The 14,657-nt window shown below is 36.2% G+C and overlaps 1 protein-coding gene across 2 annotated transcripts in view; it reads left to right on the forward strand.

Annotated features, from left to right (window-relative positions):
- The window catches only part of USP33 (ubiquitin specific peptidase 33), a 62,382-nt gene that overhangs the window by 21,575 nt on the left and 26,150 nt on the right, over window positions 1–14,657 (forward strand). For both annotated transcript variants that reach the window (XM_061186425.1, XM_061186426.1), the window contains exons 2-9: window positions 4,342–4,473; window positions 4,677–4,730; window positions 5,163–5,225; window positions 6,364–6,516; window positions 8,747–8,849; window positions 9,591–9,660; window positions 11,160–11,273; window positions 14,087–14,165. In XM_061186425.1, coding sequence (XP_061042408.1) covers window positions 4,393–4,473; window positions 4,677–4,730; window positions 5,163–5,225; window positions 6,364–6,516; window positions 8,747–8,849; window positions 9,591–9,660; window positions 11,160–11,273; window positions 14,087–14,165 — 717 coding nt within the window. In that variant the 5' untranslated portion in view covers window positions 4,342–4,392. The remainder of the gene's footprint in view (window positions 1–4,341; window positions 4,474–4,676; window positions 4,731–5,162; window positions 5,226–6,363; window positions 6,517–8,746; window positions 8,850–9,590; window positions 9,661–11,159; window positions 11,274–14,086; window positions 14,166–14,657) is intronic.

Raw genomic sequence — 14,657 nt, forward strand, 5'->3', positions numbered from 1 at the left:
GTGGAAATGTGAATTGTTACAGCATTTTTGGAAAGTAATCTTGTAAAATCTATTTTTATAAATTGGCCCATGTAATACAAATATAAAGGCCTACCCATTATGTTTACATAGATTTTTTAGTGGCAGAATATGGAAGCAAAGTGAAAGTCTATTATTAGAAGAATTGATTGAATGCATGCATCCATGTGTGAATGCATTTCATATGTATCCATGAAAATTTTGACATAAATGGATGTCTTTTAAAATATTATTGAAAAAATAAAATATTATTGACAAAAAAGATGGCCATGTATATCTCTGTATCTGTATTTGTGTATGATTTATATGGAAAATTATTAAAGCATACATACAGGTTTTATAGTGCAGGTATATACGCTGGTGATAAATTCTTTCAGCTTTATTATGTCTAAAGCAGTCTTTATTTTACCTTTGTTTTTGAAAGATATTTTCCTAGCTATGGAGTTCTTGGTTGACAGTGTTCCTTCAGTAAACTGCAAAGATGTTGCTCCTCTGCCTTCCAGCTTATGTTGTTTCTAGTATACATTATGGGTCTTTTGGGGCTGCTTTTAAGACGTCTGTCCTGTTACTGGTTTTAAGCAACTTGTTTTTGATATGCTGTGGTCTTATTTGTTCTTATATCTTGTGTTGCTTCGATTTGTAGGTTTTTTTAGTTTTCATCCTATTCAGACTTTTCCATCTAGCTGAGTGATGCTCTTGTTTAATTTTCTCCATCTTTGTGTTTCATAGTTTCTTTTGCTGTGTCTTCAAGTTCATTATTCTTTTGCCTTGTCTTATCTACTCTTAATCTCATCCATTGTATTTTTCACCACAGATTTTTTTTTTTAACATCTAGATACTTGATTTGGGTCTCTCTTTCTTTTTTTTCCTGTCTTTCATGTCTCTCCTTATCATTTGTATCCTTTATTCTATCATCTGTCTTATGTCTGGGTCTCTTATTTTTTCTTCCCCACTGAGGGTCAGATTTTCCTTCATTGTATATCTTATAATTTTTAAAAATTAATTTATTTGTTTATTTTTGGCTGCATTGGGTCTTTGTTGCTGTGTGCGGGCTTTCTCTAGTTGTGGCGAGTGGGGACTACTCTTCATTGTGGTGCACGGGCTTCTCATTGTGGTGGCTTCTCTTGTTGCGGAGCATGGGCTCTAGGTGTGCGGGCTTCAGAAGTTGTGGCACGTGGGCTCAGTAGTTGTGGCTTGCAGGCTCTAGAGCACAGGCTCAGTAGTTGTGGCGCATGGTCTTAGTTACTCCATGGCATGTGGGATCTTCCTGGACCAGGGCTCGAACCTGTGTCCCCTGCACTGGCAGGCAGATTCTTAACCACTGTGCCGCCAGGGAAGCCTCTGTATATCTTATAGTTTTTGATTGGATGCCAGACATTTGATTTTTACCTTGTCAGGTGCTGGTTTTTTTCATTCCTTTAAATGCTCTTCATTTTTTTTCTGGGACACAGTTAAGTTCCTTGGGAACAGTAATGCTCTCTTTTGAACTTTTTGAAGGCAGAACCAAAGTAGTCTTTCTTCTAGGGATAATTTTTTCCCAATACTAAGGCGATACCCTTCTGAGTATGCTATTTTATTCCCTCCGTATTATGAAATCTTTCAACTCTGGCTGGTGGAAACACAGACAGACCTGGGTTGGCTTTGAGAATTGTTCTACCTGCTCCTTTCCAGTAGTTCCTTCCCCTTCTTAGGGTAGTTTAATCACAGGCACATGCTCATCAGTACTGGGTTGAAAACATAATGGTAGCCCTTTACGAATCTCCAGAGTTCACTTGCTCTCTATTCAGTTCTTTACTGTCTGTTGCTCACCTTGGCCTCCCTGAATTTTCAACTCTGTCTCTTCAACTTAGAGAGATCACCAAAATCTGTTTGGGTTTTCTTCTGCCTGTACTGTGGCCTAGAAAGAAATTCTCTCCAGGCAGTAAGTTGGGGCAGTCACCTTGTTTTTATCTTCTTACGGATCAGTGTCCTGCAGTGCCTATTATCCAGTGTCTTGTCTGAAAACCCTTATTTTATATTTTTTGGTCTGGTTTCTTACTTATTTGAGAGGGTAAATCTGGTCCCTGTCACTCCATTATGGTTGCAAGTGGGAGTAATTAGATAAGAGGGAAAAGATATCTAATTACAAAAGGAAGTGAGAGGTGGGTGGGAAACCCTCCTCCATACATAAATAAAGCATGGAAGATATTAACAATTATTTTAAGTTTAACTTCATGCTCTGAAAGTCAGGAGCATGGCTTATTTAATATTACGTAGTAATGTGGTATTTATAAATAATGACTTATTCAATATCAACCCCAGCGTTATTCCTGTTGTATTTTGTAGGTTGCAGTATAATATTGGACTTATCATTTGATTTGATTTGATAGAACCTTTTTATTTAATGTGTTTACTAATGTGTTAATATTTCAGCACATTTATAACTGTTTATTCTTTCCTAGAAAGTTTCTTAACTTTTTCCCAAATAATGTTCTCAAACCCCAAAGATGAATGAAAGTTCATGAAATGCCCTGTTATTAAGAATGTACAATCCGGGACTTCCCCTGGTGGCGCAGTGGTTAACAATCCGCCTGCTAGTGCAGGGGACGCGGGTTCGATCCCTGGTCTGGGAAGATCCCACATGCTGTGGAGCAACTAAGCCCGTGCTCCACAGCTACTGAGCTTGCGCTGTAGAGCCCACTAAGCCACAACTACTGAGCCCCTGTGCTGCAACTATTGAAGCCCACGTGCCTACAGCCCGTGCTCCACAATAAGAGAAGCCACTGCATTGAGAAGTTTATGCACCGCAACGAAGAGAGCCCCCGCTCTCTGCAACTAGAGAAAGCCCGTGTGCAGCAACGAAGACCCAACGCAGCCGATAGATAGATAGATAGATAGATAGATAGATAGATAGATAGGTAGAATGTACAGTCCAAAGAAGACCTAGAAATCCTTACTGAGTTAGACTTGAGACTTTTACTTGGAAATCACTCACTTAAACCATTCATAAGATAATCTGGGCATTGAATGCAGTGTATAAGTTTGCTCTATGATGCATAAGATTTAAAGTAGAGGTAGATAAAATTTAGTGACATTACAGTACATTGTGATGTCTTGGAGGAAATTAAGTTCACTGGGATTGCAAAATACTTTGCCTTCTGTTTACTTTAATGGAATTGAGGAAACTCCTGAAGAATATTAGGAAAATTATTATTGATTTGGGAAACTACCTCAGTCTTAAACTGGTTGTCTCATAGGGGAGGGAGGTCTGAGACCTTTACTGGTCATATAAAAAAACCTCAAGGGATGATGCAGAGTGCCTAATAAAGTTTTATGTGTATGTGTAGTATGTGCTACACACATGACATGTACTACCTCATTTAATCCTTACGGTAGGAGTACGACATTCAGCACTTACTGGTATCCTCAGGTCTGTTTGACTTTAGAGTCCTTGGCTCTTACCCATGAGATATATAGGTGGATTCAAATCCTAGTTTGAATCCTAGTTTGAATCCTATGTTAATAATGTGAACTCAGTTAGGTTTTCTTCTCTTATTAGCCTTATATGCAGATGAAGATAATAACGGTGCCTATCTCAGTGTTGTTGGAAGGATCATATGATAATGTGGTTCTCAACCTGGGATGACTTTGTCCCCAGTGGACATAATTTTACACTGTCTAATGACATTGGTTGTCAAAGCTCAGAGTGGTAGTGAGGGTGTTCTGGCCTCTAGTGGGTAGAGAAGAAATGTTGCTAAATATCTTACAATGTACAGGACAACCCTCCACAAGAGAGAATTATCTGGCCTGAAGTGTCAGTGGTGCCAGGGTTGAAAAACTCTGTTATAAAGTGACTATCCTGGTTTATTGCTAGGATACCAAACTATTTCATTTATATCATCAGTGGGCTGTTGCTAGTGTGAAAATAAAGGTTTCCATTTGAATTCTTTTTCTTTTCAATTCCAATTCTAGCCTAAGGGTTAATTCTTTTTAAACGAAAAATAAGAGGGGATAAAAATACTTAAATTGAATAACCTGAATTTTTTCCCCTTTTATTTACCTCTAAAAAGTGAAATGGGAGAAGGGGGAAAAAGCAGCAAAAGTAATGGAGAAACAAACTTACATTGACTCATAGGTATCAATTTTAATAAAATGATTATTTATTAGTAGAGAAACTTCCAGTGTTGAAATTAAGTTCAATTGTGAAAGTACCCTAGATGTATTTGAAAATATATACTTTTGTAGGGTAAACTTATAAACATGTATGCTTCTTGTTTTATCTTTTAATAATTTTTAATATATTAGCACTTTTAAAATTGACTTTTCTGGTCAATTTTTCTGTAGGTATTACCTCATTTGGAAAGCCTTGAGAAACAGGAAAACATTTCTAACAAAATGTCAGCTTTTCGAGGTCATTGTCCACATTTGGATTCAGTTGGTGAAATAACTAAAGAAGATTTAATACAAAAATCTCATGTAAGAAAGAGGGCTTTTTTTCTTCCTTTAAAAAATCGTTTAAAAAATCATATTCGTTTTTCTCCCAAATATGTGTTTTTTATAAATTACTACAATATTCTATGTTCATGAATCCAAATTTTTTATATATGATATTAGTGAATGTATATATTTGGCTGTATTTATGTAATGGTAATGTTGTCTGTGTGATTTTCCTTTCATAGGGTTCTTGTCAGGATTGTAAAGTCAGAGGACCAAACCTTTGGGCGTGCCTGGAGGTATGTGTATGTTTCTTCTCAAAAGTTTGATATAAAAATTTATATCTGAATAAGGTTAACTAGAAGATTTTTTTTTGACACTTAGAGGACTTCATAAATGAACATACTTTAAGAAGATCATTATCGATTATAAAAATTAAACTTTAAACTTTGGGCTTTAACTTACAGTGCTTTTTGCAGAGTTTGGTAAATCACTAAAATATTTTACCCTCACCTTTTATTAGCGGTGACATATCTTTTAGCTTAGAAATATTCTGGTTATATTCTGTTGTGCCTAGTACCTTTCGGTTAAAATAACTGACTTTGGAAGTCATTTAATGTTTCTGTTAAAACATGTGATCAGAACTTCATTGTAAATGTAATTGTAATGCTATTATTGTAAATTTACATGTTATAAAAAGCTAATTTTCCTTTTTATATAATTATTTATAGAATAGATGTTCATATGTTGGCTGTGGTGAATCACAAGTAGATCATAGCACCATACATTCTCAGGTATGTATGTAGAAAAATTTCGTGCAAGATGTTCTTTTAAAGAGAGCCTGAAGGAAAGGGAGAGCAAATACAACATTAAGTTGTAATTCAAAATTTTGTCTGTTTTTCTTTTTTTTTTTTAATAAACGAGTTAAATCTTAGCTTATAAAAAGGTGGGGAGGGGAATTGCTAAGATCAATATTAGAAAGAGGTTGTAGTTAAGAGAGTAGTGATTTAAGGAACGTACCTCCAGATGTATGGAGGTGGTAGCTGAAGGTATTAGTAGGATGTGGAAGTTGAAGTCAAGAATAGAAGCCTAGGCTATGACAGGGCCTGGCTGGCTTCAAGTCTCAACTCATATACCTTTTTCTCTACATCCTCCTTACTGGAGTCCCCTTTCTACGTCACCCTGGTTGTTTGGTGCTTGTGTGTAATTCTGGCATGCTTCTTTTACAGATTAGATAGAGCTCCCATTCTAAACTATACATTTTCTTGAGAATGAACTGTCTTGTTCATATTTATCTCTACAGCATTAACTGTTCTCAACCAGGGTTCCTCAAAAGAATTAATTAAGGCTCTCAGGCATCATGGTACATAGTTAATTTACTTCTCTTTGGTGCATCTAGAATGGTGGTACTATGTACCATTCTTGGGAGAATTGAGAAAATAGTTACTCAGATCATTGTCTATAGGGCATTATTCTCTTGCAGAACTCTAGTTGAGAAAGGCTGGAGTTTCGTATATCCAAGATCATATTCACTATCGCTTGAGCTGTTTGTGCTTTGATTCATGTCATTTATATTCTTTTGCCATTCTGATCTCCTGGAACAGTTAACTGTGCTATTGTCAATTTTCTTGTATTATAATTACTTGCTAACTGCAAAGCAGAGTCTTACAATAACTCTTGTGTTTATCTTTATAATGAATAGTGGTGAAAAAGGACAATAGAATAACTTTTGGAGTAGGCTTAGATATTGTTACTATTCACTATGCATTAGCAATTTATCTAAAAAATGGTTTGTTGGTGCTCCAGTTTAAATTTTCTCTTTTGAGTATATTGTTATACATCAAAGGCCAGCAGTTTATCTTCTATGATCTTTTGAAAGGTTTTCAACTATAATTTTGGCTCCTCTTCTCTCTCTCCCATGAAATTATACAGGAGACAAAGCATTATCTAACTGTGAACCTTACCACTCTTCGAGTATGGTGTTATGCTTGCAGCAAAGAAGTATTTTTGGATAGAAAATTAGGAACTCAGCCTTCATTACCTCATGTAAAACCACTTCACCAAACACAAGAAAATAGTGTCCAGGTAATAATCTAGATCTGTGTAATTAAAATACCAAATATTTTCAGGTAATAATTTCAGAATATGTCATGTAGCTGAAAGCTAAAAGAGCCCTACTTCACCTGTACTTTAAAAATTTTCCATAATGTGCCTTTTTTCCTCAAATGAAACACCAAAGCTGGCCTTTGTTCTTTTGTAGAGTGATGGATTAGAGTGAAATTGGAGCCCACACCTGTCTGAAGATGGAAAAGCACCTGATGTGTTTTAAAAACTTAAAAAAACAGCTGGTTTAAATAGTGTTCTTTTTCTAGCCAATCTGATTCTAGGAGAGGTGATGGGCCTTCTTTGATAGGCCCTAATTCTGCTCTCTTTTCCTCATTTCCCTCCCTGCTTCACCCCCATGTATATTACTGTAAACATTTTACTAATTTATTGAAAACCAGATAGAATACATTAAAGCTTAGCATCAGTGTTTGGTTACAAAAGATGTGTAAGCTTGCAAAGATTGGTCACTTAATATTGAGACTTTTCTAGTCATATAAAAAATAGGAAAGGGAGGGACTTCCCTGGCCCTCCAGTGGGTAAGACTCCGCGCTTCCACTGCAGGGCGCACGGGTTTGATCCCTAGTTGGGGAACTAAGATCCCGCCTGCTGTGCAGCGTGGCCAAAAAAAAGAAAAAATAGGAAAAGGAATGAAAAAAATAAGAATAGTTGGTGTCGTATCATCATTTGGTCTGTATGGTTTAATTAACACATCAGTGAGTTTTTTCCTTCTGTGTTATAGAAATCACATTGTATTTCTATAATTGTGTTCTTTGATACCAATTCTTAAGATTTTTTGTGTTGTATCTTTGTGTCACATTCTGATGGTAGATATTTGTGATAGTAAATTTGCTTGCCTCACACATTATATAACTTAAAGTGACTAGATTTTAGACAAGGTAACTTGTTGCATTTCTAGTTTCATAGTTGAATAACTCTAGTTCATAAATTACCATCATTACTGTTTCTCCTACTGATACCTATTTATCATTCAAAAACGTGTTTTTTGGTTTTTTTTGAATGCCGTGGTAGTTTGAAAATAAGTTTGCCTGAACCCTCTAACACTATTAACAAAAATGTGATAATTAAAAGTTGAATCACATGAGGAACTGATAACAATTTATAATAATCTAAAGAGTAAGTACAGATAGTTCACAAAGAAGAAATACAAATGAAAACACATGGAGAAAATAATCATCACTGACTAAAGAAAAGTAAGTTAAAACAGCTATCTGCCATTTCTGCCCAAATAGATTATGATTGCAAACTCTTAGTGAATGCTGAATCTGGTTGAGTAAGTATACTGATACTTTTCTGATAGCTTGTAAATAATTTCCTGATGAGTTATATTTATAACACATAAAAGGCATGAATTTAATTTCATACAACTTCCTGATGATCCCATTGTTGAAGAAATTACTCAGAAGAAAAAAAAAGTTATTTGTACAGATTTTTTTAGCAGTGTAATATTTACGGGCTGTTTGAACCCAGTTCATCAGAACATTATTTATAGAATAACAGTATTGGAAACCATTCAAATGTCATTAAGATTTTTCAAACAATTTTGTAGGAGGTAAGATTTTGAATGATTTTTTTTTAAAGCTGCTCTACTCTGTATTTCAATACACCAAAGTGAGAATATGGGGCCTACCGAAATATCTAGTATCTACAGATGCCAGGAAGGTAAAGTAAATGTATAAAGTGGGTGGGTATAAGTGCATATATGCATGCCTTGAAGAAGAGGAATAGGCTGTAGTAAGCTGGAGAACCAGAACACGTGCTAAGTACATTCTGCTGTTCAGTTTCCTCCTCCCACTGATGGTTGCTAAATGGGTTCAGTGTACTTTGATCTTCTGCTATTAGAAGAGAACTTGCAGAATTCGATTTTTATGTGAGCTCACCCAGTTTTTAAAATATTAGCTCAAAGTTTTGCTTTTGTTTCGGTTTTTGTCCTTTTTTTTTAAAAACAGTGTGGACTAGCATTTGACCAAGTCACCAGTTGCAACCTCTTGAGTTAATCCAATTCTCAGGAATTAATATTGGAATTTAAAAAAATATTTAAAACTATTTCATACGCATAAAAGGATGCAAAATAACTTTAGTAACAAGTATCAGGAGAGATTGTAGAAGTCTACAGATAAGCTGCGAACAAATTAAAAAAAAATTTTGACCTAAGGATTTGTTCAAGCCTGCTATCTTTTCTGTTATCAAGGATTTTAAAATACCCAGTAACACAACATTAAAAACTCCTCTGGTTGCTGTATTTGATGATCTGGACATAGAAGTGGAAGAAGAAGATGAACTTAAGGCAAGAGGTATAATAATTCTCCTGTATAACACTCCTTTGTATGCTACTGTCCATTTCTTTAGGAAATTGTATCATGTGAAAATTTCAAAATCTAGAGATGATCAGAAGATAATTACAAAAAAAAATTCTAGGAATCAGATTCGGTTATGCTTTTTAAAAAAATTATCAGTTTACATAATTAATCAGGGTGCATTTTTAAGTTCTAACTTTTTTTGTTTATTTATTGTATTATGCATCACTTGAAAATACCAAGGAAATATCCTTTCATTTTTACTGATGCATGAGTGGAAGTAATGCTAGTTGGCAGTATTTGATTGTAAGAAATCAATAAAGTAATTGTATTTGAAAAAAAATTCTGAAATTTGACCTAGTAAAATTGTATCTGTGAAAAAGCAAACTGACAACTTTGATGCTTCGTTTCTCTGGCATCACTTTACTAAAGCCCACAGTTCTTAGTATAAACTATCTATATAGTTTAGTACAGACTTTTCTGTTTTATAGTTGATATAAGGGAATCTTAACCCTTTAAGGATATATTTAAATAATTTTCTGAAAATTAACACTTTGGTGTAAGTCTGACCTCTTTGAGTTATTCAAGTTGCTGTTTGTATTTCTATAATGTATTTTGTATTTCCTTAACATAGTTTGGGAACCATAATAATTACCTAGTTACATATTCAGCAAACACTCATAAAATTGAGTCATTGCATTATTGAATGGTGACATAACTTATAATTTTTCCTAATAGGTCTTACAGGTTTGAAAAATATTGGAAATACTTGTTATATGAATGCAGCTTTGCAGGCTCTTTCCAATTGGTAAGTAGAGAAATTAATTTTTTTAGTATAGTTTTTTAAAGTTACTCTTGGAGGACTTCCCTGCTGGTGCAGTGGTTAGGAATCCGCCTGCCAAGGCAGGGGACACGGGTTTGATGCCTGGTCTGGGAAGATCCCACGTGCCACGGAGCAACTAAGCCCTTGCACCACAACTACTGAGCCTGTGTGCCACAACTACTGAGCCTGTGCTCCAGAGCCCACGAGCCATAACTACTGAGCCTGCGCACGTGCCGCAGCTACTGAAGCCTGCGAGCCTAGAGCCTGTGCTCTGCAACAAGAGAAGCCACCGCAATGAGAAGCCCGTACACCGCAATAAAGAGTAGCACCCGCTCGCCGCAACTAGAGAAAAGCCCGCGCACAGCAACAAAGACCCAGTGCAGCCAAAAATAAATAAATAAAATAAAATTATAAAAAAAAAAATAATAGAGTTACTCTTGGAGCAGAAAACCGTGCTGCTGTAGTACACTCAAAAAAAGAGTGAGAGGAGAAAAGAAAGAAATATACATTAATAGTAATACAGGAAGGAGGTGACAATTATATTCAATTCCCCTAGCCAACAGGATCCCATTAAATCCTTGCTATACCTCTTCCCTCACCCCTTTCAACACGTAGTGCTGCCTCCCCCCCCTTTTCTGAAATGCCCCCACTTAAAAAATTATCTGGATTAACTAAAGCCTAAATGTGTAAATATTCCTGAAAAAGTTACTTCCTCTTTCTTGTTGAGTAACTCTTAAGGTAGAGTAGGCAAGAAACTGAGTTGGGACATAATCCATTGTTGTCCCAATGGGGTTGCTTTGATCGTGCCTACAGTTTCCTAAGACTGCTGGTCCTGGCTCAGACCCTAGGTGGTTGTATGTCTTTGAGGAAGTTATTTGTTTTTACATCTAGAAAATGAGGAGCTTGAACTAATTAATTCCTCAAATCACTTTTAGTTCAGAGGTCCTAGGAAAATATTTTATATTTTTCTGTAGGTGGAAAGTCTCTAATAAAGCAATTAGGTTTTTTTTCTTAATTATAGTCCTGTAAAGTAGGTAGGTGCAGTATGGAATGTTCTGCAGACGATCACCCAGGGAAGAGATGAAAAGGCATAGGATCAAGTCCTGAGGAACCCTGATAGTTACATACCTGGTAAGAGCAGAAAAAACAATAAAGAGGGAAAAGAGTTACCAAAGAGGTCAAGAAGAAAAGTAAAAAAGTGCATTACATTGGTCAAGAGAAGGGGGTAAACCACCTGTGACAAATGCTACTGAGGGGGAGATGAAAGGTGTTTACTGGATTTGGCAGCATTGAGGACTCTGGTGTGGTGGGTCAAATCTGATTTGATGGGTTGAGCAAGATAATGAAGGAAAGAATGTGAAGCTGTAAAAGGGAGCAAAGAAGTAACAGATACAGGGCTCTATGTGCTGTCAATTCATTGAATGACTAGAAGTCAATCAGTATTAAGCTGTGACTTCACTCTAACTTTTTTATTTTTAAACTAGCCCACCTTTGACACAGTTTTTTCTTGATTGTGGAGGACTAGCCCGAACAGATAAGAAACCAGCTATTTGTAAAAGTTATCTCAAACTGATGACAGAGCTGTGGCATAAAAGCAGGTATGTACTTAATATGTTTATTTTCATTATTATATTTTTAAATGAATATCATAAATATTAAACACTTGCAGGTGCATTTATAGAGCTGTAAAAAGTAGACAGATTTGAGACATTCAGTTTTGGGCATGTTACATTTGAAAATGAACATCCAAATGAAGTATCTGGACTGGAGATAAAATGTTGAACTGTTAAAGCTGCTGTTACTGACACTTTTGATTTTTAATTCAGGAGTAGGCATTCTCACAATGCTAAAATCAGACCATAGAGGCATATATGAATGTTTATTTTTCTGCTTATGTTTATTTGCTCTAAGTGTAGCATTAGAAAAATAATTGTTTGCTGTAATATTTTGTATTAGAAATATTCAGAAAGTTGCATTTAATGGTTCCTAAGAACTGCCCAGCCTTTCTCCTAAGAAAACAATGACCAAAGCTTTCATGTTCTTATATTCTTAAGTGCTTCAGTTTTCTTTGAGATATTTGACTCCCTACTAAAGAGTATCTCTTGAGTTAAAAATTTGTTATTACTGGGCTTCCCTGGTGGCGCAGTGGTTGAGAATCTGCCTGCTAATGCAGAGGACACGGGTTTGAGCCCTGGTCTGGGAAGATCCCACATGCCGCAGAGCAACTAGGCCCGTGAGCCACAACTACTGAGCCTGCGCGTCTGGAGCCTGTGCTCCACAACAAGAGAGGCCGCAATAGTGAGAGGCCCGCGCACCGCGATGAAGAGTGGCCCCCGCTTGCCACAACTAGAGAAAGCCCTGGCACAGAAACGAAGACCCAACACGCCAAAAATAAATAAATTAATTAATTAATTAAAAAAAATTTGTTATTACTGTCATTTCAGTATGCTAGGAAAAGATTGTTTTAATGAATTATTTTGGGATGTGAAGGTATATGTCATTCACATTTCTAATAGTCAAGAGACAGAATTCTCCCTTGTTATTTATCCCTGTTGGGTATTACCCATTGCTGCCAAGGGCTCTAACGTTTCTAAGTCCCTTACTGCATAGCTAGAACTAACCCTTAACTGCTATGTTTAAGCTTCTTTGCCCTGAAACTATAAACTTAATATTCTTGGAAGTTTACTAAACTTCAGAAGTGTCATAGTACAGAATTTTAAGTGATTAAATCTCGCATCTGGTTTACTTTTCATTTTTGTTTTCATGAGTATTTGATGGCTGGTTTAAAATTTTTATTTAGATAGTGTACTAGATATACTTATCCCAGGAATTTTAAGTAATTAAAGTATTATTTTAAGTAATTAGAAGTATTTTTTGAAAAATCATATAGTAGAGCATAATCATTTCATTAGGGAGGAGAACAATAAATTATGTAGCTTAAATATCAAAAATAAGCTCTTTTGATGAACCTGTGAAGCATAATACTGGGCAATTTTTTTTGTTTGTTTTTGTTTTTTTTCTTTTTTTTTTCTCACTGTGTTTTCTTTTTTAAACGAAAGGGCAATCTTTTTTTCTTTTTTTTAAAATTAATCCATCAATTTATTTATTTTTGGCTACATTGGGTCCTCATTGCTGTGCGCGGGCTTTCTCTAGTTGTGGTGAGCAGGGGCTACTCTTTGTTGCGGTGCGCGGGCTTCTTGTTGTGGTGGCTCCTCTTGTTGTGGAGCACGGGCTCTAGGCGCGCGGGCATCAGTAGTTGTGGCTCGGGGGCTCAGTAGTTGTGGCTCGTGGACTCTAGAGTGCAGGCTCAGTAGTTGTGGCGCATGGGCTTAGTTGCTCTGCGGCATGTGGGATCTTCCCGGACCAGGGCTCAAACCCGTGTCCCCTGCATTGGCAGGCGGATTCTTAACCACTGTGCCACCAGGGAAGTCCCTGTATATATATATATTTTTTTTTTAAATTAATTAATTAATTAATTTATTTATGGCTGTGTTGGGTCTTCGTTTCTGTGCGAGGGCTTTCTCTAGTTGTGGCACGCGGGGGCCACTCTTCATCGCGGTGCGCGGGCCTCTCACTATCGCAGCCTCTCTTGTTGCGGAGCACAGGCTCCAGACACGCAGGCTCAGTATATATATTTTTTTAATTTTTAAATTTTATTTTATTTTATTTTTATACAGCAGGTTCTTAGTAGTTATCTATTTTATACATTTTAGTGTATATATGTCAACCCCAATCTCCCAATTCGTCCCACCACCACCACTCACGCCCTTTTTTTTTTTTTTTAATATTTATTTATTTTATTTGTTTATTTGGCTGTGCCAGGTCTTAACTGCGGCCTGTGGGATCTAGTTCCCTGACCAGGGATCAAACCTGGGCCCCCTGCATTGGGAGTGCGGAGTCTCAGCCACTGGACCACCAGGGAAGTCCCAGTAGTGGGCAATTTTGAATGATTTTTTGAAACACAAATACTTTTCAATTGAACTGTTTGAATTTTTGATTGTTCATTCTTTTTTTTTTTTAATATTTATTTATTTTTGGCTGTGTAGGGTCTGTATTGCGCACGCGGGCTTCTCTCTAGTTGTGGCACGCAGGCTCCAGAGCGTGCGGGCTCAGTAGTTGCACCACACAGCCTCTTTAGTTGTGTTGCATGGGCTCCAGAGCACTTGGGCTCTGTAGTTGCAGCATGCGGGCTCTTTAGTTGTGGCACGCAGGCTCCTTAGTTGTGGAGCGCGGGCTTAGTTGCCCCGCGGCATGTGGGATCTTAGTTCCCCGACCAGGGATCAAACCCGTGTCCCCTGCATTGGAAGGTGGATTCTCAACCACTGGACCATCAGGGAAGTCCCTGATTGCTCATTTCTAAAATAAAAACTAAAAATCACAGATTTCTTCCTGAAAATGTTTTCTTCCTCAGGCCAGGATTTGTTGTGCCTACTAATCTGTTTCAAGGAATTAAAACTGTAAATCCAACATTTCGGGGGTATTCTCAGCAGGTACGTCTTTATTGCTTTTTATTCATAATATTAATCTTTAATACATTTGCAAAATGCTATTATGCATTATGCTATTATGCATTATGCTATTATATACTCATTTGCAATTCTAAGAATAATAACCCCATATATTTTTGGCTTACATTTTTCCACATTTCTCTTAATTTCATATTTTTCTAGAAATTTTAAATTTGGGGGTGTTTAAATATGTCAGTATATTCTAGTGCTTTTAGCTTTGAAAAGTTCCACATCCAGAGATAAATTTTACCTGTATTTTCTGTATTTGCTGATTTTATTAAAAAAAAATTCTTTAGACATGTGTCATTTATTTCACATTACAATATAATTCAAATTTAATTTTTTGCAAACAGCTAACAAATTGTACGAAACTACAGATTTAAGAATTTTCTTATCTGGTTTTAAAAGTTTCTTCTTTATTAATTTTTATGCTTACATTAATATATAATAAGGTCTGTTTCTGGGCTTTCTAAT

The sequence above is a fragment of the Eubalaena glacialis genome, chromosome 3 (assembly GCF_028564815.1).
Source record: "Eubalaena glacialis isolate mEubGla1 chromosome 3, mEubGla1.1.hap2.+ XY, whole genome shotgun sequence".
Lineage (NCBI taxonomy): Eukaryota > Metazoa > Chordata > Mammalia > Artiodactyla > Balaenidae > Eubalaena > Eubalaena glacialis.